At 42.7% G+C, this 26,871-nt stretch overlaps 1 protein-coding gene across 14 annotated transcripts in view; it reads right to left on the minus strand.

Annotated features, from left to right (window-relative positions):
- Positions 1 to 1,936: 1,936 nt before the first annotated feature.
- Positions 1,937 to 26,871, minus strand: part of LOC147010564 (uncharacterized) — a 48,068-nt gene continuing 23,133 nt past the window's right edge. For 7 of the 14 annotated variants that reach the window (XM_085859877.1, XM_085859876.1, XM_085859883.1 and 4 more), the window contains 3 exons: positions 25,313 to 26,560; positions 8,708 to 8,764; positions 1,937 to 2,652 (listed from right to left, as the gene is read on the minus strand). In XM_085859877.1, coding sequence (XP_085716003.1) covers positions 1,982 to 2,652; positions 8,708 to 8,764; positions 25,313 to 26,560 — 1,976 coding nt within the window. In that variant the 3' untranslated portion in view covers positions 1,937 to 1,981. Of the gene's footprint in view, positions 2,653 to 8,707; positions 8,765 to 20,953; positions 21,042 to 23,230; positions 26,561 to 26,871 lie in introns of those variants that run through there. The other 7 variants (XM_085859885.1, XM_085859889.1, XM_085859887.1 and 4 more) reach the window with 7 other exon arrangements.

Below are 26,871 nucleotides of genomic sequence, written 5' to 3' on the forward strand. Positions count from 1 at the left end.
AACTGGTTCACTTTGTCTTTCTGTCTGTCTGACTGTCTACAAACATTATTTTATGATGGAAAAACAACTTAATTTCAATTCAATGTTAGATTTTTAACAAGAATCGGAACACGAACCTGTAATTTAATAGTACTTTGGCTCTGAATTTGGCAAATTGTATGGAATCTTGTTCTGATCACACATGTGCAGAGAGGAGTAGAGGAAGGAGGGTAAACTGTCTGGCAGTCAAACAATATTAAAAAAAATCTTTCCAAACAAGAAACTTCCTCCTTTTAAGGATGTCATAAAGGACAGAAACAACAGAAACAACAGGCACGATGAACTAATGTAACGTGTTAAATAAGGTGGTGTAAAAGGTGCTGCATCAACGGCAGTAAACCTCCGAAAAAAAAGGTTTTTTTCTCCCACAACTTCTAAAATCTTTATTTTATTTCAATGGAGTTATATACATTAACACTGTCGAACACAAATTGCAATTTCATACAAATTTCACTTTCAAAACCCTTCTGCTTAACAGGACAGGTGACAAAATAATACGGCATTTTACATCACCTCAACCAATCAAATTTGCCACTTGCAGAGCCCACCATGTCCTTTTTCTCATAAACTGTGTGGGGTAAGGTGTTCTATGAACTCCCTAGTTGATATTTTGTTCTGTACTTTTCTTTTGTCAACTTTGCAATCATTAGGGCTGTATTCAATTACAAAGAACATCTTCTACTTACACATGTTCTTGGAATGTTTTTACAATGTGAGTTAGAGGTACCTTTTCTGGCTTGTTGTCTTTGAGCTTGTGCACAAATTGGTTATGTCATCGTTATGTGCACTTGGTTGAGCTCCAGCAGGCTGCACCCTCATCCTCATCTCAGCAGGTACATCATCAACATGCACTGGTTTTTTCCAGAATATTTTGTAGTTAGTGAAGAGTTTCCTTGTTTTGGTATCTTGGATGTTTATTTCCGCTTGTGGTCAGTTTACTGTTCCACAACTGTATTGGAACTGGTACAGCTAAGTTGATTAACAGCTTTGATTTTATTTATTGGGAAGAGAAAAATTTTCAGGATAAGCCTTGTTCTACATAGTTATTCCTTCGTAATCGTTTGGTGCATTTGTTTCTGACAGATTTGGTAGCTCTCTTTTTTCCTATGTGAGTTTGCTTAAGCCTCTTTAAACTTTCACGATAAGTGAATATTTTCTTTCAAATTGAGCATTTGAAATTATTGTTATCTCAGTTTGAGGGTTTCAGGAGGTGGAAGGAAGTTCTACCAGAATTCAAACTCTCTACCTCCTTTTTGATAAAGGATTACAATTCATGAACCAAACTGTGAAACTTCGTTCTCAGAGCCTCGTTTCAAGGGCTCTTTTCAAAATCTTCACTGAACCACTGACAGCCTCCACTTGTAGCTCGTTTGTAGTGATATTCCCCAGAATGATTTTTAAGTTCTCGGTAATGGTTTTCTTTATCATTCCTGTAGCTATGACTATCACTGCTACAATTTCAGTTTTCTTCAATTTCCAAGTCCTCGACCTCATTTTTCAGATCCTGGTATTTGGTAATTTTCCTGATTTCTGTGGCATTTAGTCCAAAGTCATTGGGAACTGAAATCTTGATCAACAATGCCAACTTTTCCTTTTTGTGTTTGAGCACCATGTCTGGATGCAATGCTTTGTTTGCAATGCCCACACTTGATGGGATCACCTTGTCATACATGAGCATTATTTGTTCATTTTCAATGATCGGATTTGGTTTGTGTTTCCATGATGTTGAAATGTTTATAGATGTGCCAGTGGATTATGTCTTTCTGTGTACAGCTGTTCCGACATGAGTTTTTTTACATCCCGAAAGGAGGTGGCTGGCACTTTCTGTTTCTCTCCGACAAAACCTGCATTTGTCCGATTGGCTCAATCCCGCCATTTTCTTCAGGCATTAGTGCAGTGTCCTTGGTCTTGAGCATTTATGATGACTCGTTCTCCATCCCAATTAATTTGACCTCTTCTCACCAGTATGAGTTCGTTCATGTGCCTTAAAATTATTATATGAAGAAAATGCCTTCTTGCAAATGGAGCAGTCAAAAGGCTTTTCACCCCTATGAATTCGCTCATGTACCTTTAAAGTATAATTATAAGCAAATGCTTTCTTACAAACAGAGCACCCAAAAGGCTTCTCGCCTTTATGAATACGCTCGTGTCTTTTTAAAGTACGAATATAAGCAAATGCTTTCTTACAAACAAAGCAATGATGAGGCTTCTCACCTGTGTGACTTCGTTTGTGTATGTTTAAGTTTGACACAAAAGGAAATACTTTCTTACAATCACAGCATTCATATGGGTTTGTGGACTTTAAGCAGCTTGAAGCCTCGTATTGCTGTATTCTAGTATGCAAAATCATGTGTCTTTTTAGACCCGATTGTTTTGTGAAAGCCTTTTCACAGAGTGAGCACTTGCGAGGAAGTTCAGCTGAATGAACCTTTTCATGCACTTGCAGTTTTGCACCATCATAGGTGTGATAGAGACAGTAAGTACATTTGTGCAGCTTGCCGTGGGAGTCTTCGTGATGAGTCTTCTTGTGAAGCTGAAGATCTACAGCATCGTGGAATTTCTCGTTGCACTCCATGCAAAACAAATGCTGTTGTGAGGGTTCCACTGGTGTCGCTGTGGGAGACCATGACAAGAATGCAATGACAGCACATTACTTTAAAAAGGAAAAGCAACCTTACACAATAATTATGTTATTGTTGTATAGCAAACTTACACTCTGCTTGAAATATAAGCAAACTAACACTCCACTATTTTGGGAAATTTAATGACTGTCAATGAACACAACAAAAATATCTCAAATGTTATATCTCAGAAGAAAAATAAAAATAATCAAATGTGATGAAATATTGCACTGCAGCAAGAAGGCTGAAAAGCGAAATAACTCCACAAAACATATTTTCCATGAAGAAAAAGAGAGAGAAAAAAAACCCACAAAGCAATTGCAATCTATCTATATTAAATAAGTCAATTATAGTGTTGTGGTTGACGAAATTCGCAAACCACCATTCAGGTCCCTTAGGTGAGATATCTCTGTAAGTATATGTGTAGTTAGGCCCAAACCCGTTGTTTAGAGGGAATAAATGTCATTCATTCGGGCTGCGACCCCTCTAGATAGCCGTTTTTCTTTTACTATCTTTATTTTGGACCAGCCGCCATTACTACCACCACCAACCACGTCTCAACAGCCATCACACAACAACCCATTACTACCACCACCAACCACGTCTCAACAGCCATCACACAACAACCACCAACCGCAACGCCGCTTCACAACAACAGCCACGACCTTTACCGTCACAACTCGCCCTCGCAACCATCGCATCACCATCATTCCCGCGCCGCTTGTGGGCACCGATACTGGACTCGTGCAGGGCGCGCACCGAGCAGCGGGTGCAGAAACACCAGCCTTTCCGAAGAAATCGGTTCAAAAACGACTCACGCCCACTTCTGTTCCGTCCTATCAGCGAGCATGGGGCGATTTGGCCCCGCCTCCAGGTGCGTCGGAGTAATATCGCTATATGCAGATTCATGGATCAAAAAGCATTCACGCCCACTTTTCCTCTGTCCAATGGGGAGCCAGCCAGAGGTAAAGGGTCGAAGGTGAAGGAGCGAGGCCATGGGGGCTATAAAGGGCCGCGTTCGCTCGCCAAAGAGTCAAGTGGAGTGAGTCGAGTTGAGTTGGGAAGAGCCAGTGAAGAGAAGAGTCGGAGAAAGCAGTTGGACGGAGCTGTGGAGAGTTGGAGAGGTGGCGGCGGCGAAGGCAGTCAAGGGGGCGCTCGTGTCAGAGTCGGGGAGCTGCGGAGAGGGGAGGCCGATAACGCGACCGAGGTCGCGGTGGAGACGCTCGTCGCGGGACCCGAACCAGCGAGATATCCTCATCCCCCCCCCCCGAGCATCAACAACCCCCTCCTGTTTCCCCCCGCGCTGAGATAGTGCGAGAAGGGGGCCCCGTTCCCACCCCATACCAGGCAGTCCCAGCGAGGCCCGCGGAGTCGGGGCGCCACCGCCATTTTGCGGCTCATCAGACGGGTAGGCTCGACGCGGTCTCGGCCCCAGGCCCGTCTACCCCCCTCATCGTGGAGGGTGGTATCTTTTTCTTTTGCTTTGAGTATATGTGTTGTCGGCGCCGTCTGTGAAGTAAAACTGTTTAAGTGTTGCCGTGTGCTCGGTAGTCGGTGGTAGATCTGCATTGTGTTTTGCTTTTACATTTGCTTTTTGTGCATTATTGTGTGTTTCTTCTTCTTTTACATTTGCTTTTGGTGTATAATTGTATATGTGTGCTTTCCGTGTGCCATCGCGAAATAAATGTGCTTTATGTTGAACTGTTCCTCCCGTTTCGCTTCGTCTTTTCTCTAATTGAATCTCCATCTTACTTCACGTAAAGGGTTGGTCGTGGGCTAAAACGCCCGATAATTAATCGAACCGTCCAGGTTGACGATAACACCGCTCGGTTATCCCGATAGTACGGAACGGGTCGCTTAAAGTGGCCCGTGTCCGAAGTCGACCTGCGGCGAGGTGCGATCGCCCGGTCTACCCTCCGTGTGGGTACTTCGGTAGGTCGAATTTGGCGAGCAACCCTATCCCACGCGGGGGGCCGATTGGCACGATCGTGGTGAGGCCGAAAGGCCCACCCGTGACTAGTTCCCGGCGTTAGTCCGAGAGGGTCACGACGGGATTGTCCGTCCGGTGGGCGATGTGCCGCGATTCGAGTTACGTGGCCGTTCGCACGCCGGCGGGCGCGAATCCGCAACAATATGTTTGCCTTGGTGGTTGATCAAGTGAGTTGCACCTTAAAACTCCTTAGAATAAGTGGGGGAGCTTAATTTTTCAGTTAAACCACTGATTATACACAGCTGACACTTATTACACATATTGTGTAACCTTTCAAACAAATAGCATGCTCCTGAAGTGCTTTAGGATTAATTAGGCAAAGGGTATGAATGCTTTTTCTTAGGGTTTGAATTTTCCATTCGAGAAAGGGTTTGAATTTCAACTCATCCCACAGATTTTTGATTGGATTTAGGTCGGGTTCTGATTGGGCCACTCAAGGCAAAACGTTTTGCCACGTGGCTTCAGAATCTCCGGAGTGATTTTTTTTGCATACCACAAACGGGACTCAAGGTGGGCTTTTTTGAGTAATGGCTTCCTTCTTGCCACCCTCCCATACAGGCCAGACTTGTGGAGTGCTTGGGATATTATTGTCACATGCACACAGTGACCAGTCTTTGCCATAAAGGCCTGTAGCCCTTTCGAAGTTGCCAATGGCATCTCGGATCTGTCTCCTCCTTACTTGGTCATCCAGTTTGGAGGGACAGCCTGATCTAGACAGGGTCTTGGTGGTACTATACGCTCTCCACTTCTTAATGATTGTCTTGACTGTGCTCCAAGGGATATTCAAGGCGTATGAAATATTTTTATACCCATCCCCTTATCTGTGCCTTTCCACAACTTTATCCCACAAGTCTTTTGAAAGCTCCTTTGTGCTCATGTTTGAGGCTTTGCTGTGAAATGCACTACCCAGCAAAGGAAACCTACAGGAACAGCTGATTTTATTCTGAAATAATCAGAATCACTGCAATTTAACACAGGTGGAGGCCAATTAACTTTGTGTGTGATTTTTAAGGTGATTGGTTTCACCTGAGCTAATTTACAATTGCTATTATAAGGAGGGGTGGACACTTATCCAACCAAGATATTCTTGTTTTGTATTTTTAATTAATTTTCTGAAATTTGTAGAATTTGTTTTTCACTTGGAAGTTGTGTTACGATGTGTAAATAATTGTGGAAAAAGTCAAATTTAATGCAATTTAATTCCTGGATATAAAGCAACAAAAGATGAAAATTTTGAAAGGGGGGTGTAGACTTTCTTTTGGCACTGGAGGTACGTTATTGTTTTGCATAATTCATTGGTAAATATCTTTACATGGGTGAAACTGCAGAACTTTTGAAAAAAAGGAAAGTAACAAGCAAAACGACTCCTTACCAGGAGTATCTGGGACTATTTTGAAAAATTTATATCAAAATATGCATTTTTGAGGTGATTCTGTCCAAACTAACAAAAAAAAAAACGATGCAAATAAAAGTGATATTTGGGGAAGAATTGTTTGTTTGTTTTTCACCTTAACATCCATTACTGGGAAGATTATTTTCAGTTGGTTAGAACAGTACAGTCCAGCATTTTGTCATAAAATAAGTTAATACTGAATACCACCTACGTTTCCAGGACTTTTAATACAAGAGTTTTAAGGGGGTGGGAGTGTCATGCGTCATGTACTGGAGCGGTTAACCTGAATCGCCCTCACTCTGTTTGTGGTGCAAAAGCAGAGCATTCACTACCCCTTGTGTTTTCAAGGGCCAGTATACCCACATCATTCCTATGTGTACAAAGGAAAGTTGCAAGTCGTAATAAACAAATGAGTTTTAAAATATTGATTATATTTACATTTGTAACAATCTCGTCCCTGTGCCTGCCACACTTTTCTCATCCCCACCCCTTCCCCTAATGAAATAGAGTCGAGAGCCTGTGGGTTTATTTAATGTGGTGTTGGTGTAGCACAGACATGATGGGCCAAAGTGGCTTCCAGCATCAAAGTTCCTTGTTAAGCTTTATTGGTCTTGTGTCGATGTGGCCACAAACTTCATCGTGGCCAGCAGACATTATCAGGTTTTGTATTTGTGTGCAACAGAATCACGTCTATACTTCATGCAATGTAAAGATGGCACTTCGGTATTTTCCGTGAAGTTCACATAGGAGCGAAAGGGGGAAAAAAATTCAGCAATGGACGATATTTCCATATTTACCAACATAGACAGACGTTCTCCTGCCTGGGGAACATCTGATCACGGTAACACGTTTGCAAGCTTTTGCTAACTTCCACAAAAAAATCCTTATTTAAATAAAGAAAGAAAGAAAGAAAACCACCATGGGAGTAATTCACAAAATCGTGTTCATGATGCGTGAGCATTGTACCCCATCGAGATGAGCTGGGTTAAGCAACAAATCAGCATATCGGAATAGCACCTCAAGTATCTATAATCACGGCATGCTTTTCAGACGACGAACATATGGAAACCTATTTGGATCTTTACAAGAATACAGATTTTTGTAATACAAGGAAGGAGTTTCACCCACACCTTGATAACTTGATTCTGTATTGTTATATTTTGTTTTTTTATACTTCCACTGATTGTGTTGACATGATTTTATGCTTACAACTAACTATGCTCAACGGTATATCACCAATGCTACTGAGTATGGGGGTGCCATTGATACAATACCCCCATTATCAGTTCACTGGTACTCATTTCACCGACCTCGGGAGGATGACAGGCTGAGTCAACCCCACCTGATGTTAATTCAGCAGCCAACAGGGGCTTGAACTCGGAACCCTAAGATCCTAAGCCAGCCACCCAAACCATTAAGCCAATACCAGGCTTTTCTGTATTGTAATCATGTTATTTTTTTTTTTACCTCTCCCCACCGAAGGTGAAGGAGGTGATGTTTTCACCCCTTTCTGTCTGTTTGTTACTTGCAAAATCGAAGATTTTTCAAGTATATTGGTTAGTCGATTTTGTTATTCTGTCTGTCTGCAACCTACAGGTCACAATTTTAAACCGATCTTCACAAAACTTCACCACATGGTAGACTTTGTCATAAGGAAGAAGCCCATTGTTTTTTGAGGTCAACAGGTCAACATAGGCCAAAGGTCAGCAACTTCGGTGAGATTTCTAAAATCCTCAATTTTAATCCGATTGACTTGAAATTTGAAGAGGATTTATATTTCAGGTCACTGAATTAAACGAGCTAATTATTTATGAAGTCAAATTCGTTTTATGGATTTTGCAAGTATCGTGCTCTGCATGACGTCGTCTTCTGGTTTGTTTGTTTGTTTGTTTGTATGCAGGATATATCAAAAAGTTGTGGATGGATCCAGATGAAATTTTGTGGACAGGTTCGGTGTATGACAAGGACGAATTGATTAGTGAAGATCTGCATCCAGATCGGACTACTAGAATTTTTAAAGTGATTCTTCGCCATTGAGATATCGGGCTAAAAACCGATATATAGCATGATATCTCAAAAATGTAATGTGCTCGATATGTTTTCGTGGATCAGGCATTACGTGGCGGAGGTATGTGCTCTACCAAGTGCCCATCTAGTTAATCTATTTTTCACAGCAAAAGTTTAATAAGTTGCTCTTTCATACCATTATATGTAACATTTAGATAACCGGCAAATTTGATTAACCGGCAGGGGCAAAGTGCCATGGATGCCAGATAACACGCCTTTTACTGCATCGCAACGTCAGAATTAGGATCAGGAAACTGGTCCGATTCCAGCAATCGTTACAATATATACCGACTTATACCCCTCCACCACTCCACCCCAACCTCAAAAAGACAACATGCACATACATCCATTTTGCATTTGACAATCAATTTCAGTTGCAGATGATGATGAAATGCTCATTTTTGTGCAGCATGTACGTGTCGTTTGCGCTTACCATCTGCATGTTGTGAAGTACCTGTGATATTTTCACAAAAAAACATCAAGTGATTCTTCTTTCACAATAATGTGAACTGCAGCGCAAAAGTTCAAGAATATGACATGATGCGTACTGAGTAATGAATTGCTGCAAAGATTATGAAAAAGGAAGGGAAATATCACCTTGTGATGGAGACACAGCAAAAGCTTCTGGTTCAACACTGAAGGCAGGAATTGAACCTGCAACAAGAAAATGTCAGGTTTGGTCTGGAGCGAAGATCATAACTTATACAAGAGACAGCAATGGCTTCAACACTTGACGTTTGTTTCGGCTTTTGTTTTTTGGAAAAAAAAAAAAAGAGAGAGCAAAGTGATGGCATGGCAACAGAAGGGACGCAAGAAGCAAGGGAATGAATGAATAGGACAAGAGGGAGGAAGTGGAGATGGGAGGAAAGGCAGGAACCCTGCAACTGAGAGGGATGAGTGGCATGAGGTTAATCCATCCATCCATCCATTGGGATCAGACTCTGTGCAGAGCGTTCGTGCTGCCTAAGCAGTCTTGTTGGTTACTGGGTACAATCCTGGATGGGTCGCCACTCTGACACAGGATACCAGCAAGCACGCACTCATTTTGCCGACCTCGGACGGATGACAGGCAGAGTTAACCCCACCTGATATTAATTCAACAGCCAAGAGGGATTTGAACTCAGGATCCTAGGATTGCAAGCCAACCAACCCGACCATAAAGCCAAAACCAGGCATATAGGGTTAATGGGGGATAGCATCACATGGTAATGCACCTCTTGTTTAAATTGCTGGAGGAAAAAATCATCCACAGCTTGATGGACTACTGCTCTCCCCACTGGGCTGCTGCCCCTGCCAAACACCCTGCTCAGCTTGATGCTGTGGAAACAAAAGCCTTCAAGAACATTGGAAGGTCCATCGATGAAGCTGAGTTAATGGGCTGATCACTTTGCCATCACAGACAGGTTGGTGGTCTTGGTCCTTTACCATCTCCTTTCCTTGCACAAAGGGCGGAGGAGCTCCTTGTGTGTCAACAGCCATCCATATCTTGTGCCCAATTGTGTCTGAGGACGTCCTGCAGTTGCGTTACTTCATATTCGGAGGTTGGTGGCAGGATTTGCACTCTGGCCACCGTAAAACACTTCATCCCACAAAACATACCAAAAGCAAAAAGAAATCTGAAAACCCACTCCGTGGGAGTATCTCCTGTGCAGCTTCCCTTCACAGGGCAGCTGATCGGATGACGGGATTGGAGCAAAGCCTTCGGGAGCCCCAATCTTTGATGATAGGAGGGAAGCCATGGAGTAATCTTCCAGGGTCAGATTGTTGTCGTGTGTGTCGGGGTGGTGCTGAGGTGTCCACCAGACGGCTGTCTCCTTCGGTTAACCTGAGGCGGTCCATTCGGGTGAGTGCCTGGAATGTCCGATCCCGAAGAGAGAATGATCACCTGTCTCTGTTATCATCTGAGCCCCAATGTATGGAGATCGGTATTGCAGCACTCTCTGAGATCCGGAGACCGGATTGCAGCGAGATCATAGCGGGTGGTTTCACTTACGATTGGTCTGGTCGCTCTGATTGTTACCATGCCCAAGGAGTTCCTGTAGCTGTGTCCAATAAGCTGACTCCAATGATAATTGAGCTAACACCGGTTAATGAGCGCATTATGAGACTGAGGATTTGTCACTCCTTGGGTGTCATTTCCCTGGTCTCTGTTTATGCTCCGACTGAGGCGAGTGATCTCACCGTGAAGGATGCATTCTATGCCACGCTCGAGTCTGTGGTTGATCATTGCCCCAGGCGAGATACACTTCTAGTCTTGGGGGATTTCAATGCATCGACTAGAGTTGATAGGAATGGTTATGAGACGTGTGTTGGTCCTCATGGGTCTGGAACTGTGAACCAGAATTGTACTAAGTTCCTTGACTTTGTAAGAAGTCATGGAGTTGGGGTGGGTGGTTCATGGTTTCAGCACCCACAGGCTCATCACTGGACTTGGTATTCCAACGCTGGTGGTGTGGCAAAGGATAATGACCATGTGCTCATTGATGGTCGCTGGAAGATGATCCAGAACTGCAGGGTCTACCAGAGTGCTTAGTTCCTCAATACTGACCACAGGTTTGTTGTCACAACTCTGAAGTTACAGCTTAAATCCAGGAGAATGGTACCATCCCAGCCAAGGCTGGATGTTGGCAAGTTCAAGGATGAGAGGGTAGCTGAGGAGCTTTAGAACAGGCTGAGTGGAGATTTGGGGGGTCTGGGTGCTTTGTGGGATCCTGAAGAGTTGTGGAGTGCCTTCAAGAGCACCGTCCTTTATGTTTCCGGTGGATGTCTTGGAACTCACTGTCGGCTGGGGAAGAATTTTGTCTCCTAAGGGACACTGGATACCATTGACCAGAGTCACAGGGCCAGGCTGAATGCAGAGCTAAGCTGTCCAGGGAGCTGAAGCGTAAAACTGTACGTGCACTAATGGTGGACAAAAAGGCCTATGTGCGAGGAATCTGTGAGGGGTAGAGCATCACCTGTGGTCAAGTGATTCTCTTCCTGCTTACAGGGGAATTTGTGCATTGCGTTTGTCCAAGCCCGTCCCTCAGTGCACTGCAGTTAGAGCAGAGTATGGTGGGCTCTTGACAGAGGAGTCTGAAGTGAAGGCCTGCTGGGCCAGTTACTTTGAGCTGCTGTACCAGGCTGATCCAGCAGCTGTCAAGTTGGATGTCAAGGGTGTTACTATCCCTGTTGCTGACCCTCCAATCAACTGTGATCTACCTTCGTTTGTGGAAACACAGGCTGCGGTGAGCCAGTTGAAACGGGGCAAAGCTCCAAGGATCTGTGGCATCCATGCTGAACTTCTCAAGGCTGGTGGAAATGCTGCACTCATGTCATTGCATGCAGTTCTGTGCTCTGCCTGGAACACAGGCATCATTCCAACTGACTGGAAGAGGGGACTTGTTGTCCCTCTCTGGAAAGGGAAGGGTGATTGCCAGGACTGCAACAACTAATGAGGGGTGACGCTGCCCTCAGTGTCGGGAAAGGTCTTTGCTCAGATAATTATTGAAAGGGTTCGCCACCATCTGCTTGAGTACCAGTGTCCAGAGCACAGGCTACACACCAAAGAGGTCAACGATTGACCGTATCTTTGCCCTTCGGGTCCTCACCGAATGCAGACGAGAGTTTTGACGGGCTGCTTGCAGCCGATGTTGATCTCTGGAAAGCGTTCTATTCAGTGAATCGGGATGCCCTCTGGAGGATTCTTGGTATTCGTGGGGCGCCACCAAAACTGATCAATCTGATGTCTGAACTATACTCTGTGCTGTGAGATGTGTACCGAGTCACCTCCCCCCCTGATGTGTACTGAGTCACCAAAACAAATAAGTGAGATGTGGTGATACCACCTTGGACTTATTTGCAGTTGTAACTGGAGTTTGTCAGGGACTCTTCTTCTTTGTACGGACTGGATACTCTTCAGCACTTGTATGGACTGGATGCTGTGGAGGATGTCGGAGAGATCAAGCTGCGGTGCAACGTTTGGGAATGTCAAGATCTCTGACCTGGATTTCACAGATGATGCAGTCATCTTTGCGGAGACTCTGGATATCCTTTTGGGGGCCCTCGAGGTGCTGAATGAGGAGTCTAAGCCGCTGGAATTATGGGTTTCCTGTGTCAAAACTAAGATCCAGGCTTTCAATGACATCTTGGATGCTGCTATCCTGTCTGTACCTGTTTGTGGTGAGGATGTTGAGGTCACAGAGAGATTCACTTAAGGCGCTGTCACACCTTGACGATTTAGCCAGCAATGGCAACGTATAAAAATGTATGTAAAACGTTGGCGTACGCTGAAATTTTGATTTTTTTTTTAAGTTTTGGTCGTATTCATAAAGTGTTGGTCGTATGCATAACATATTAGTAACGGGCACAGAACGTTTTGTTGTCTTATAGATAACTTATACCAACGAATGCTTAGCCTGTTGTCGGCATTCACAACCTATGCCCAACAATAGTTTAACTTAGGCATAGCACGCTACACGTATCGCCGACGAACTCGTGGCGTAGCCTGTTAAAAACCTGCCGCACGCCGATTTAAACCATAACCGCCTGAGAATTGGAAGTGTCAACCACGCAGTCATACCTTGACGATTTAGCCACCATATGCCGACCTATGAAAAATGTGTCTAAAACGCTGGCACACGTCGAATACGGTATGGGTAAGTTGTGTATACGTTAAGAGCACGCTGAAAAACGATGAAGTATGCTGTCATATTTCGTGGTACGTCTCGTACGTCGTGAAATTTCAAGCATGCTGAAAATTTTACGACGTACTCGCCGTATGGCTCACACATTCCGCTACGCTGGGAATAAGTTGTAGGCACGATATGCGATCGTTCACACACGTCGACACAAGTTCCTTGTCAGTTACTCATAAGTCGAAACACGTCGAGGTAATGTTTAGCGTACCCGAAACCCGAACCCGAAACTTATTTTCTCAGTCAAGGCACATTTTTTTTCTCTCCTTGGCTCCGTGAAGGCACGTGACGAAATATCTGAAGTTGTTTTTGTTGTTGTTGTTTGTTTTTTTAGTCTATCACGAATTTTAAAATATATTCGGACATTTGCTTTTAAAGGCCCGGTCACACCTTGACGTTTTAGCCAGCGATGGCAACCTATTAAAATGTATGTAAAACGCTGGCTTACGTTGAACTTTTGATGTTTTTTTTTAAAGATTCGGACGTATTCATAGCGACTTGGTCTTATGTATAACGCATTGGTAACGGACACAGAACGTTTCGTTGTGTTATAGAAAACTTATACCAACGAATGCTGAACCTGTTGTTGGCCTACACAACCGATGCCCAACGATAGTCTAACTTAGGCATAGCGCGTTGCACGCATCGCCGACGATGTCGTGACGTAGCCTATTATAAGGCTGACGCACAACGATTCGAATCATAACTGCCGTAGAAATGGAAGTGTCAACATCGCGGTCACACCTTGGCGATCTTGCCAGCGTATGCTGACCTAAGAAAAATGTGTCTAAAACGTTGGGGCACGTCAAATACGGTATGAGTAAGTTTGGTATACGTGAGTACAACGCTAAAGTACGCTATCATACGTCGTAGTAAGTAGAGTACGTCAAGAAATTTTAAACATGTTCAAAATTTTACGACGTACTCGGCGTATGACACACGTTCTGCATGTGATGGGGATAAGTTTTACACATGATATGTGGACGCTTACACACGTCCACGAAGGCTACTTATAAGCTACTCATAAGTCGAAACACGTCGTGGTAATCTCTTTTTTACGCGAAACTTATTTCTAACTTATGTTTGACGTGCTTTGAACCAATTCTTTACGTAGTCCCAACACACATCGACGTATGTAGACGTATTCCAATGACGTCTTCCGGTCGACAAAAAAAAATAAATGAACGTGTTTCTAGCTTACAACTGCCATATAAAGACGTGTTCCCAGCGGTTTTGGGAATTGGTATATAAAAATGCTGCTCATAAAAGGGGAACCCAACAGTGTTTTCGAGTCCTTTTTGAGTCGATGTCCATGTCAGCAGTAACAGTATCAGTATCAGTATCAGTATTATTATTAGTAGTAGTTTGTTCATGTTGGCAGTAGTATGTGAGTGTGAGGGGGAGGGTGTGGGTTATGATGGATCATCCTTGCGTTTAACGATTTAACGATTTAAATGATAAACTCAACGATTTAAATGGCTGCATCTCCACAATTGAAAGTAGACGCTTGCGCTCAACAATTGGATTTTTTTTACACTCAACGACTTTTAAACGGTCCCACTCAACTATTTTCATTGTTTACAATGAACGATTTAAATTGCTGTCACTCGCCTTTGTTTTTTGACGCTGGGGTTTGGAAATTTGAAGCGTTTCTTCTGAACGTGTTAAAACGCTCAAACTCGACTATTTTAAATAGACGCTGCCGATGGACAATTGGAATCATAGCCAAGCTAGACATCGAAGTGTGAACATCCTCGTCATGCCGAAGAAAAGTTTGAAGAATGCTGCAAATAAGTGTCCTGGCCGTGGCCGTGGACGCTGACGCAAGGACGATCCATTATACCGACGTCTTTCAGCCTATGAGTAACTTAAAAGTAACGTCTGTCGACATGTGGCAACGATCGCGTAACGTGCCAACAACACGTTAATCATAGGTTAGAAATAAGTTTCGGGTACGCTAAACATTACCTCGGCGTGTCTCAACTTATGATTAACTTACAAGTAGCATGTGTTGACGTCTCTCAACGATCGCAGACCGTGCATACATCTTGTGGCCAGCGTAGCGGAACGTGTGAGTCATACGCCGGCATACGTCGTGAAATTTCAAGCGTGAAAAAATTTGAGGACAACAAAAAGTACAACGTTTAAAGCCAGCGTACAACGACGTATGGCAGTGTTTTTCAGCGTGCTCTCAATGTTATCAAAACTTACCCATAACGTATTCAACGTGGTGCCAGCGTTTTAGAAAAAAAATTCAAAAATCGGCATACGTTGGCTAAAACGTCAAGGTGTGACCGGGCCTTAAGTTTCGACGAGGACGTGACAATATCCTCAAACAGAAATATTCACAGAGGAGGAACTAAGAATAAGACATGAGCAAACTGAAGAGGCAATCGGACGTGACTTAACGGCACGTGACGAAATATCGGAAGTTATTGTTTTTTTTGTTTTTTTAACGCTGCCAATGCGCCATTATACGGTAGCTGTAAATTAGAAACACGTTCAGCAAGTTCTGTGGTCGTCCGGAAGACGTCAATCAAATACGTCTACATACGTCAATACGCGTTGGAGGTACATTACACATAGGTTCAAAGCACGTTACTCATAGGTTAGAAATGAGTTTTGGATAAGCTAAGCATTACCTCGACGTGTTTCGACTTATGAGTAACTTACAAGTAACGTGCCTCGACGTGTGTCAACGATCGCATAACGTACCTCGACGTGTGTCAACGATCGTGTAACGTGCCTACAACATGTTACTCATAGGTTATAAATAAGTTTCGGGTACGCTAATCATTACCTCGACGTGTTTCGACTTATGAGTAACTTACAAGTAACTTGTGTCACCAATCGCATAACGTGCCTACAACTTATGGCCAGCGTCGCGGAACGTGTGAGTCATACGCTGGCATACGTCGTAAAATTTCAAGCATGCTAAAATTTGAGGACAACCGCAAAGTACAACGATGAAAGCCAGCGCACTACGACGTATGGCAGTGTTTTTCAGCGTGCTCTTAACGTATACAAACTTACCCATAACGTATTTGACATGTGCCGGCGTTTTAACCCAATTTTGCATACGTCAGGCATATGTTGGCTAAATCATCAAGGTGTGACAGGGCCTTTACATTGGCAGTGATATTCATGTCTCTGGTGGCTGGGAGCCAGAGGTCAATAGACGTCTAGGTCAGGCTTGGAGAGTCATGGATTCATTGGATCATGGGGTGTGGCACTGCCAGTACCTATGTAGGACGAAAAAAGTTTGAGTCTTCAGGTCCTTGGTGCTTCCAGTCTTGCTCTACAGATGTGAGATTTGAACTCTGACCAGGGATCTGAAATGGAGACTTTTTTTCCTTTGGAACCAGGTCTCTTCAGAGAATCCTTGGCTCTTGCTGGTTGGATTTTGTGTCCAACTAGCTGTTGCTGAGAGAGACTCGTATGACATTTGTTACCTGCATAGTCCGTGAGCATCAGCTGCGGCTGTACGGACATGTCGCTCATTTTCCTGATGCTGATCCTGCTCACCAGATTCTCTCAGCGAGAGAGCCTCCTCAGCGGAGGAGGCCAATGGGCCGACCACGTTCCTCGTGGTTGCAGCAAGTTGATCAGCATCTCAAGCAGATGGGGATGGGCCAGGCATCTGCCTGGAGGATGGCCAGATGGATGCCCCTAGAGTACCGGCGGAAAATAGATGCAGCGATGCGCTGCTCCGGTGCATGCTCACATACCTGACCTGACAGGCAGGTTGGCGGACTCAATTTTCTATTGCTTCATTTCTGGTCTCTTAATCTCTTCTACGCTAAATGACCCCATTCCCAATCACTCCTTTTTTCCAGGTTATTGTGATCTTTCCCTCACCCTCAACTCTTTTCATTTGCTAGTTGTCAGTTGGTTTGTTCCTTTTCTGTTTCATTTCTGCTATCCCCTTCCTTTTCTTGCTGTATTGTATTTCATTCAGCTTGCGTCCAGCTTGGTCTTCCTTTTGATTTTCCCAAGTGTTCTCTTTCATGCTCCTCAACTTTATCTTATTTCCCCCTCCTCGCTTCAAAACAAATAAGCAGTTTTGCTCAAAAAAAAAAGTCACTAACTCTCTATTCTACCCTGGACATGCTGCTTCTGCTCTCCAAACAATGGATGGAGATCCTCAATGCCAGACATGAAATCAGAGCCATCTCTCAGGACATATCGCGTGTTTTCGATATGGTCTGGCACCCCGCCCTGCTTTTTTACTCGGTTTTTACTCTGTTTGTTTGTTATTACTTACGAAATCTAAAGATGGCAGTCAGTTGGCCATATTGAATCTGATGTCGAAAAAAAATTGACATGTAAGCCATTCGGTGTGTGTGTGTGTGTGTGTGTGTGTGTGTGTGTGTGTGTGTGTGTGTGTGTGTGTGTGTGTGTGTGTGTGTGTGTGTGTGTGTGTCAAGTTTGAACAACATGGGGAGATGCATATCCAAGAAATGGTTGAGGACGTGTTCAACATCGGGTGTTTTTTTACAACTAAAATGGCCGCCAGTCTACCACTCGGCCATCTTCGATCAGATCGCAAAATAAAGTTAGGTGCAGTGTATGCCATTGTGTACTGTGCCTGTGCCAACTCTGAACAAACTCAGACCATGCATGTTGGAGAAATGGTTGGAGACACGCCTAAGGAACAAAATGGCCACCAGTCAGCCATCTTAGATCTGATCTCAAAAAAAAAATGACGTGCTTATGTAAGCCATCATTCATTATGTCAGCCAAGTTTAAATAACATCGGAAAGTGCATGTCAAAGAAATGGTTGAGGACGTGTTCAACACCGTGTTTTTTTCTTAGTACTGAAATAGCCGTCTTGGATCTGATGTCGAAAAAAAATGACATGTATGTTTATGTCATCATGTATTGTCTTTGTGCCAAGTATGAATGAAATCGGTCTACACATGTCCAAGATATGGTTGTGGACGCATACACGCACACGGAAATCGAGACTAAATCCATAAGCCCCCGTTCCGGACTAAATCCATAAGCCCCCGTTCCGGACTAAATCCAATGGGGGCAAATAACCCGGGTTACGTGCAAGAAGCAAAAACATACCTACTGCTTCCAATTCAAAACACCTTACTGCACTGGAAAACGTGGGGACAGGAACATTGTACTGTAAATGGTCGGGAAATGTAATACCTTCCTTCACCTGGAGGTGGCACTACATGATACACATTTACATAGAGAATTTGTGTCCTCCCACCTTGCACCCTTCAGACCACCAGCAAAGATAAAAACACTCCTTTACCCTAATTGCGGTCATACTGATCCTATGTAGCAAGTCTGGATGTAATCGGTCCAGAACTATAGGATGAGTAGAGCGACAAACAAACACACACACACAAACATCTGCCCGTGAATTATAGCGAGGATTTACCTTAACATTGCAGAACACAAATCACCGTATTATGACTTACAAAAACCTCCAATTTTTCAGCACTTGGGTATATTAAATAAGGTGGTGTATAAGACAATGCATTAACGGCAGTAAACTTCAGGAATTTTTTTTATACGATCTTCAAAATCATTTCATTTCAATTAATATAAGTTATATATTTGTTTGTGTTGTTTTGGGGGCAAGTGACACCTCTTCAGCTTTTTTCTTCGTTGTATATATGTCTCATAGTGAGGTTGAGATCTTGTTCACTGAAGAAGGTGGTCTTTATTATGTTGTGTACTTTTCATCGATACCAACTTGTTAGTAATTTTCCTTCATGAACTTTGTTTCATTTACTTGTCTAACCAATGGCAGTAGTGTAGGCATTATCTGGTTTCTAACCAATCATTTTTCCCCAGACCACCATCACACTCTTGGAACTCCCTTGAGGGACAAGTGGAGAGGAAGGTTTTAACCAAGTGTGACAATGCTTCCCTATCTGGCAGCTCGCAATTTACACCATCATGGAAATGGCTCATGGATTTTGAGTTTCATTGGAGTTAAACTGAATTTGCAGTTCAATCATCCAGCACCAATTTGCTCTCTGCGCCCTCAGCTTCGTACCATGTGCCGTGTCACGGCTCTATCTTCAGTGCGTTTTTGCTCCTTTAAACTGTGGGACCACCATCATCGAACCCCTTTCGTATTCACCCGCACTCAAGATTAACAGCTTAAAGGACACTGCTCAGACTGGACAAAGTCATCAACCTTTAGTGATGAGTAGAAGTTGATAACTCCATTTTCTATATTGGTGACCCCGACGTGATCTCTTGTTATTTCTGTCGTAGCTACGTCCGACGATGATGTCCACCAAGGTGCATCTGCTGAGGTATCTCCATCAACAGTAGCGACCGTTAGTTTAAAACTCCCTCCGTTCTGACCCAACGATCCAACATTGTGGTTTGTGCAGATTGAAGCTCAGTTCCTGAATCGTGTATATCCTGGCATGTCACCACCCAGGATACACGCTTCGCCGATGTTGTTGGATCTCTCCAGACAAATATAGCACATGGAGTGAGGGACCTCCTAATTGCTCCTCCAGCTTCAGAACTTTATACCAAACCCAAGGCTGAGCTTATCAGGCATACTTCAATTTCAGAGCAAAATAATCTACACCAACGACTCATTTCTGAAGAGCTTGGTGACAGAAAACCCTCTCAGCTTTTGTAGAGGATGAGACAGCCTCTTGGAGACAATACATGTTGAAACAGCTGTTTCTCCACAGACTTCCCACCAACGTTCAACTGATCTTGGCCTCAACTAAAGAGGCTGTCAATATCAAACAACTAGCGGATCTCGCCGACAAGATCATGAAAGTCTCTTCTCCTTCATCCCCCCACTTCGCACATGGACTGATAAAAGTCGCCAACTCTGTTATATTTTCCAGGAGATGTTGACGCATCAACAAGGATTGTAGGCCACTGATGACCGAGTCTGATGGATTCTTCTTGGTGTTGAGTGGTGATCACAGCCTTGAAATTGCAGTCTTTAAAGCCTGTAGATATTCATCCAAGGATTCACCAGCTTACTTGTGACAAGTAGCGAGGACATGGCAGGTGAAAATCTCATGAATCAACTTTATGTACAAAGCCTCCAATATCCCAATGGCATCCTCATATGTAGTGCAGCCTCATATCGTGATACTCGCATCATACATAACATCAGAAGGAACCCAAACAAGCAAAAAGAAAAGATGACATCATCAGGAGGAACCTGGATAGGATTAGCATTTCAGCTGCTACTCCTCTACCTTTGAACCCATCCAGGAACAGCCAAGTGAGCATTATTCAAAAAAAAAAAAATTTTTTTTTTAAACATCAAAAAATTAATACTTCTGGCTGCCAGACCATGCATCCCATCAGGTCGAAATTTTAAACATGTATTCCCCATCATGATTAGATCATAAATGTGAAGTTTCATGTCTATTGATTAAGCGGTTCCAGAGAAAACATGATTTAATAATCTTCAATCCAATATGGTTGTGAAACCATGAGACCTATCAATTATTCCTTTAAAAAACTTTTACACCCATGGCTTGTGGAACATTTATGTGAAGTTTCTGGTCGATTTGTCCAACCGTTCTGGAGAAGATTTTTAGGGGTTTTAGAGTAAATCAAATATGGTTGCCAAACCATGTAACCAATGACGACATATGTGTGAACCTTTTGTTCCTCATGGATAGGCAGTCATACGTGTAAAGTTTCGCCTCGATCTGTTCAGCCACTTCAGAGAAGATTTTTGAAGGCTGTGTTTTGGGGGTTTTTTTAAACAATATGGATGCCGAATCACGTGACTGATGACATTATCAAATTTTTTCCTGTGGACTATTTTATCCCGAGATGACCCTCAAAAATTTTCATACTGATCAGATGTCGCCGTTCTACATATAAAATTATGACGTCATATCGAAGGCACCTATGACGTCATAAAAAACAAACAAACACTTATTCCCCATGAGGAGTACTTTTTTTTTCTCTCCTCGGTATGGTTTCAGGGATACAGAAATGAAAAGTTTTTTTTCTGTTTTCCCAACATGGCTGCCGCACCACGTGACCTATAACATCATAATTATGACTAAAACGTTCTACATGAGTAGTCGCACCGATGGTGAAAATTGTCTCAATCTGACAAGCGGTTGCGGAGAAAAACACGAAAGTTCTGTGCGGACAAGCAGACTAACAAACAAGCAGTCATAGAGTGATACTTACGAAATCGTCCACTTGACCTCTGACCTTGTCTAATAAAAGCTGTCTCTTGAGAAGGTAGCGACGCAAACCAGAAGTTTCTACGATGATTCTGTACCAAACCATCAAAAATCGTAACATCGACTGAAGCAAAAATCTCCATTTCTCTACGCAATTATTTAATATTATTTTATCAAAGTCACAAAACCGTAAAATTCGGTCATCCACCAACAATCGTTACATAATCCGACGGCTTAGCGAGTCAGGCATGCGACGATAACCTTTATTGGGATAAAAAAAAATGACTTTTAAACACCATCTTTATCGAAAACACCGTCAGCGCGCACACGCAAAACCTTTACGTGACTCAACGATGCCTCTGCTCGAGCGCGCTGCACCACACGACGAGCCGTGACGCGGCGAGTGAATTTTTTTTATACAATCTTGAAACGTCTCCAAAACATCCGATTTTTACCAGAATTTCGACAACCGAGTGTTAAGCATCCTAAGCGATCGCAAAAACCGAAGACAAAATTAAAATCGAAGTGAAAACGAACTCGTAACGTCGACCGAAGCAAAAATACTCCATTTCTCCACATGAATTTACGGAATTATGTTTGACCTCACTGTGACCTTGACCTTTGACCGATTTTGACCAAAATATAATCAGCACTAGCCATCACCCTCCTGAATCACGTGGTGTAATTTGACATTGGTAGCTTCTTCCGTTCTCGAGTTATCATATTTTGGATGTTTGACCTCACTGTAACCTTGACCTTTGACCGATTTTGACCAAAATCTAATCAGCGCTAGCCATCACGTGGGGCAATTTGACATTGGCAGCTTCTTCCATTCTCGAGTTATCGTGCCTACAAACAAACACACAAACACACACACACACACAAACAGATGACGGAAGTCATCAATATACTTATGAAATCTTTAGATTTCGTAAGTCACAAACGGACCGAAACACAATACCCTCTCCTTGAGCGAGGGTAATTATTGGATAAAACACACGATTCCAGGAGTGTTTTTTGCGGGCTTTTATTACCACCAATGGATTCCATACACAACATAACATTGGCAAAGTGTACAATTTTCCCGTTAAAAAGATACTGTATTACTGTTACAACTTCCAAACTACATTTGATTTAATTTGAGTGATAGAACTATAAGTAACGAAATGAGAAGCATTGTTTTACATGTTCCTGGTATCGGATTCCACCAACACAGAAAGTAAAAATCCCTCCAACAAGTGAATGAGGACTATATTAGCGAAACAATTTCCAACTCGATTTGTCAAATACCTTATGAATGGCCAATTTTATAGCAAATTTGCTACACTGGTTAAGACAGGGTTAAAAAGCTATAATTCACAAGAACAATTAATAATCCTGGATGAGCCCTTAGGTGCTGGAAGCCCCGGGGCACGTGCTGGATGGTCGAGCCCCTGGAGAAAATTGCCCTGGTTGCCCTTGCGTAAATCCAGCCCTGATCGTCTTGCTTCGATTTTGATATCATATACTGTCCGGGGAAGGAAAACATACCTCCTGACACTTTCTTGAGGTCATACTGTTCATCTACAGTACGTGCCAGGACCATCGTTCACCACTTGACCCTCATGAGTCACTACACAATCCAGCAGTCACGTGTATGTACCACTTCATGAAATCGAGAAACCTGCCTTCTTCTTGCGTATGGCAACTTGGCTGCTGGGTAGCTGATGCTATGCCCTGATACCAGTACACTGGTACTCATTTTGCTGACATTGGAAGGTCAGCAATCATCTAAGCCAACCACAAAGCCAACATCAGGCTTAAACCTGCCTCACTTTATGGAAGATGTGTGATGGATGACCACTTCATGAAAAATCGTGCTGAGTCCGAACCTAGATTCTATCAGCCAAAAAGGGCTCATCCTCATAAAATCCAATCAGCCATTCGAACGCTTCAATATGGATTTTAAGGGACCTCTCCCAAGCACTGAAAAAAAAACAACAAGACAGTACTCCCTCACCATCATAGACGAGTACTCAAGATTCCTTTTTGTGTTCCCTTGTGCAACAGGGATGCCATCACACTGCTCCACACCTCTGTACAGGGAAACCCTCTTGAGCTCATAAAGAGCATCGGGTTGAGATTACGAAGCTGTGTGGGTGACGGTGTATTTTGATTCTATTTCCTGAGACCCAAGGTTTGTTGCTGACACAATAACACACACAGTTCAAGGTACTTCAAGATCATTTATGGATTGTTGAAATAGTGATTGAAACCATAAACAGAGTTCCAGCAGTCCCGCTTTAAACTGTATAGATTATGTTTATTCGATGTGTAAAATACCAAACAAGAATGCATTTAGTACAGCGTCGTTTGTCAGTTTTGTCATTTTGAAGTTATACTCTGAAATGTGTCTTAACCATCATCATAACTTCACAAATCGTAATCACATAAATTAGTCATTTGTATTCATAATACAATGTCCAATATGCGAAACAGCGTTGATACACAATGTCAATAATAGCGTCACTTTTCCCATAAATACTTATTTGTCAGGATTCTGAAACACATCGCTTGGTTCTGCAAACCAAGCAGTTCAACAGACTAAACTACATGGTCCATTTTCTTCCAAAACTGCATAAACATATTATCCAAAGATAACACTGTTTGCCGCTCTAGTTATTGCGATAACGGAATGTTACAAATTTGAGATTTCTCCACACTCGTGTGCATGCTGCCACATGATATTGGTTGCGTCAACTGTGTTACAGTGCGAAGGAGGAGAAGAAGAAGGAGGAGAAGATGGAGGAGGTGAAGGAGGAGGAGGAGGAGGAGGAGGAGAAGAAGGAATGGGAGCTTAATGCAGCGGTTCCAAAGGTAACATGTATTATTTTACGATAACAGGAACTCTTTAAGTAGCAGCTGAAACGTGAATCCCATCCAGGTTCCTGCTGATGACTTCATCTTTGCTTTTTGCTTGTTCGGCTTCCTTCTGATTACTCCAATGCAGGAATGTACCTATTTGGTCTTCCATTTGCTTTGAATTGAATTTATTTTATTCCATTCCTAAATTCAATTGAATAATAATAATAAAAATAATAATAAAAATAATAATAATAATAATAATAATAATAATAATAATAAACGTCATGGGTCAGTGGCAGGTGTCTGATCAAAACGGGACGTCTTGGTACCCGGTCATCACTGCAGGCAGTGATAAAGTGGCAGTTCTAATTACGTCTCATTAATTACATAACACACCAGTACACAAACACCACACAAAACAAATACCGGCGAGAGTCTGCAATCTCCGATTGCTCTTTTTCTTGTATTTTATAGTTTTCTTTTGTCGGCTTTGCAATCATTAGGGCTGTATTCATCACCGTTTCAATTACAAGGAACTTCTACTTACACGTCATGTTCTTGGAATGTTTTTGCAAAGTGAGTTAGAGATACCTTTTCTGGCTTGCCTCTGAGCCTGTATACAAATTGAATTTCGTAGTCTGTTGGGCTTTTATGCACTCAACCATTACTACAGTCATCATTATGTGCACTTGGTTGAGCTCCAGCAGGCTGCACCCTCATCCTCATCTCAGCAGGTACATCATCAACATGCACTGGTTTTTACAGAATATTTTGTGGGAAGTGAGGAGTTTCCTTGTTTTGGTATCTCGTAAGTTTATTTCCACTTGTGGCCAGTTTACTATTCCACAACTGTATTGGAACTGGTACTGATCGTTTATTAACAGCTTTGATGATATTTGTTGGGGAGAGTTACGTTTTCAGGATTAGCCTCATTCTGCATAATTATTTCTTGGTAATTGTTTGGTGCATTTGTTTGTGACAGATCTGGTGGCTCTGTTTTTGCCGATGTGAGTTCGCTTATGCCCCTTTAAACTTTGAGGATAAGCGAATGTTTTCATACAAAAATTGAGGATTTGAAAAAATTATCATCCCAATGCATTTGCTTATGTGAATTTAAATAAAATTGTGAAGCTAATCCTTTTTAATATTTTTTTATTTATTTTTACAAACGAAGCATTCAAAAAGCCTCTCTTGTTTGGTCATCTCCATTTGCCGGTTGCAGGAGGCGGGAGGAAGTAACTCCCAGAACTCAAAATCTCCACCTGCTATTTTTGGGAAAGTATCATGATTCACAAAGCAAGCTGTGAAGTTTCGTTCTCATAGCCTCATTCCAAGCACTCTGATCAGAATCTTCACCGAACCTCTGACAGCCTCCACTCGTAGCTCGTTTGCATTTGCGATCTCTGATTGTTATCTCCATTTGCGGATTTCTCTCATGTATGAATTCGCTGATGTGCCTTTAAAGAATAATTACGTGCAAAAGATTTCTTACAAACACAACAGTAAAATGGCTTCTCACCTGTATGAATACGCTCGTGTGCCTTGAAATTAGAGTGGAAAACAAAGGCTTTCCTGCAAACAGAGCACTTATATGGCATATCTCCTGTGTGGCTACTTCGCTTATGTAAATACAAGGAAGAAGCATGCACAAATCTTTTCTTACAAACAGGGCATTCAAAGGGTTTTTCACCAGTGTGACTTCGCTTATGTATAACTAAGTAATAGGAATGAGCAAATGCTTTCTTACAAACAGGGCATTCAAAAGGCCTCTCACCTGAGTGAATTCTGTGATGTATTTTTAAAGTTTGACGAAGAGCAAATGCTTTTTTGCAAACAAAGCACTCATAAGGCCTCTCCCTCTTGTAGTTTATTTGCTTGTCTATAAATAGAGGGGAAGCATATGCAATTCCTTCACTACAAAAAGAGCACTTTATGGATGCCTTTCCTACATATGTTTGATTTGTTGTAAAAGAAGTGGACTGACTAAATGTTTTCTTACAAACAGGGCAATCGAAAGAACTCTCACGGTCACGTGTGTGGATTCGCTTATGTACCTTTAACTTGGGAGAAAAAGCAAACGCTTTCTTACAAATGGGGCACTTAAAAGGCTTCTCGCCAGTGTGAGTTCGTTCATGTGCCTTAAAATTATTATATGAAGGAAATGCCTTCTTGCAAATGGAGCAGTCAAAAGGCTTTTCACCCCTATGAATTCGCTCATGTACCTTTAAAGTATGATTATAAGCAAATGCTTTCTTACAAACGGAGCACCCAAAAGGCTTCTCGCCTGTATGAATTCGCTCGTGTACCTTCAAATTCGAAAGAGAAGCAAATGCTTTCTTACAAACGAAGCAATGATAAGGCTTATCACCTGTGTGACTTCGTTTGTGTATGTTTAAGTTTGACACGAAAGGAAATACCTTCTTACAAACACAGCATTCATATGGGTTTGTGGACTTTAAGCAGTTTGAAGCCTCGTATTGCTGTATTCTAGCATGCACAGTCATGTGTCTTTTTAGACCCGATTGTTTTGTGAAAGCCTTTTCACAGAGTGAGCACTTGTAAGGAAGTTCAGCTGAATGAACCTTTTCATGCACTTGCAGTTTAGCACCATCATAGCTGCGATAGAGACAGTAAGTACATTTGTGCAGCTTGCCGTGAGAGTCTTGGTGATGAGTCTTCTTGTGAAGCTGAAGATCTACAGCGTCATGGAATTTCTCGTTGCACTCCATGCAAAACAAATGCTGTTGTGAGGGTTCCACTGTTGTCGCTGTGGGAGACCAAGACAATAATGCAATGACAGCACATTATTTAACAAAGGAAAAACAACCTTACACAATAATTATATTTTGGGAGATTTACTGACTCAGCAAGCCCAAAAATGAATGACATTGTCATTAAGGCCTAAGTCACATTTGCTCTACGGCGAGGATATGGCGGCCGTATGCCCTCTGAATTGACAGAAACGTGCGGCGGCCGCAGAGTTTCTGCGGTGGCCTCAGGGTGGCCCAACGCCGTTTGGCTATATTTTACAGGCCGTAAGGTCGCCGTGGAATTATAACGCGGAGTTATAACTTTTTT

The sequence above is a fragment of the Eptatretus burgeri genome, chromosome 16, assembly GCF_056783735.1.
Source record: "Eptatretus burgeri isolate ZD-2024b chromosome 16, Ebu_testis_v1, whole genome shotgun sequence".
Classification (NCBI taxonomy): domain Eukaryota; kingdom Metazoa; phylum Chordata; class Myxini; order Myxiniformes; family Myxinidae; genus Eptatretus; species Eptatretus burgeri.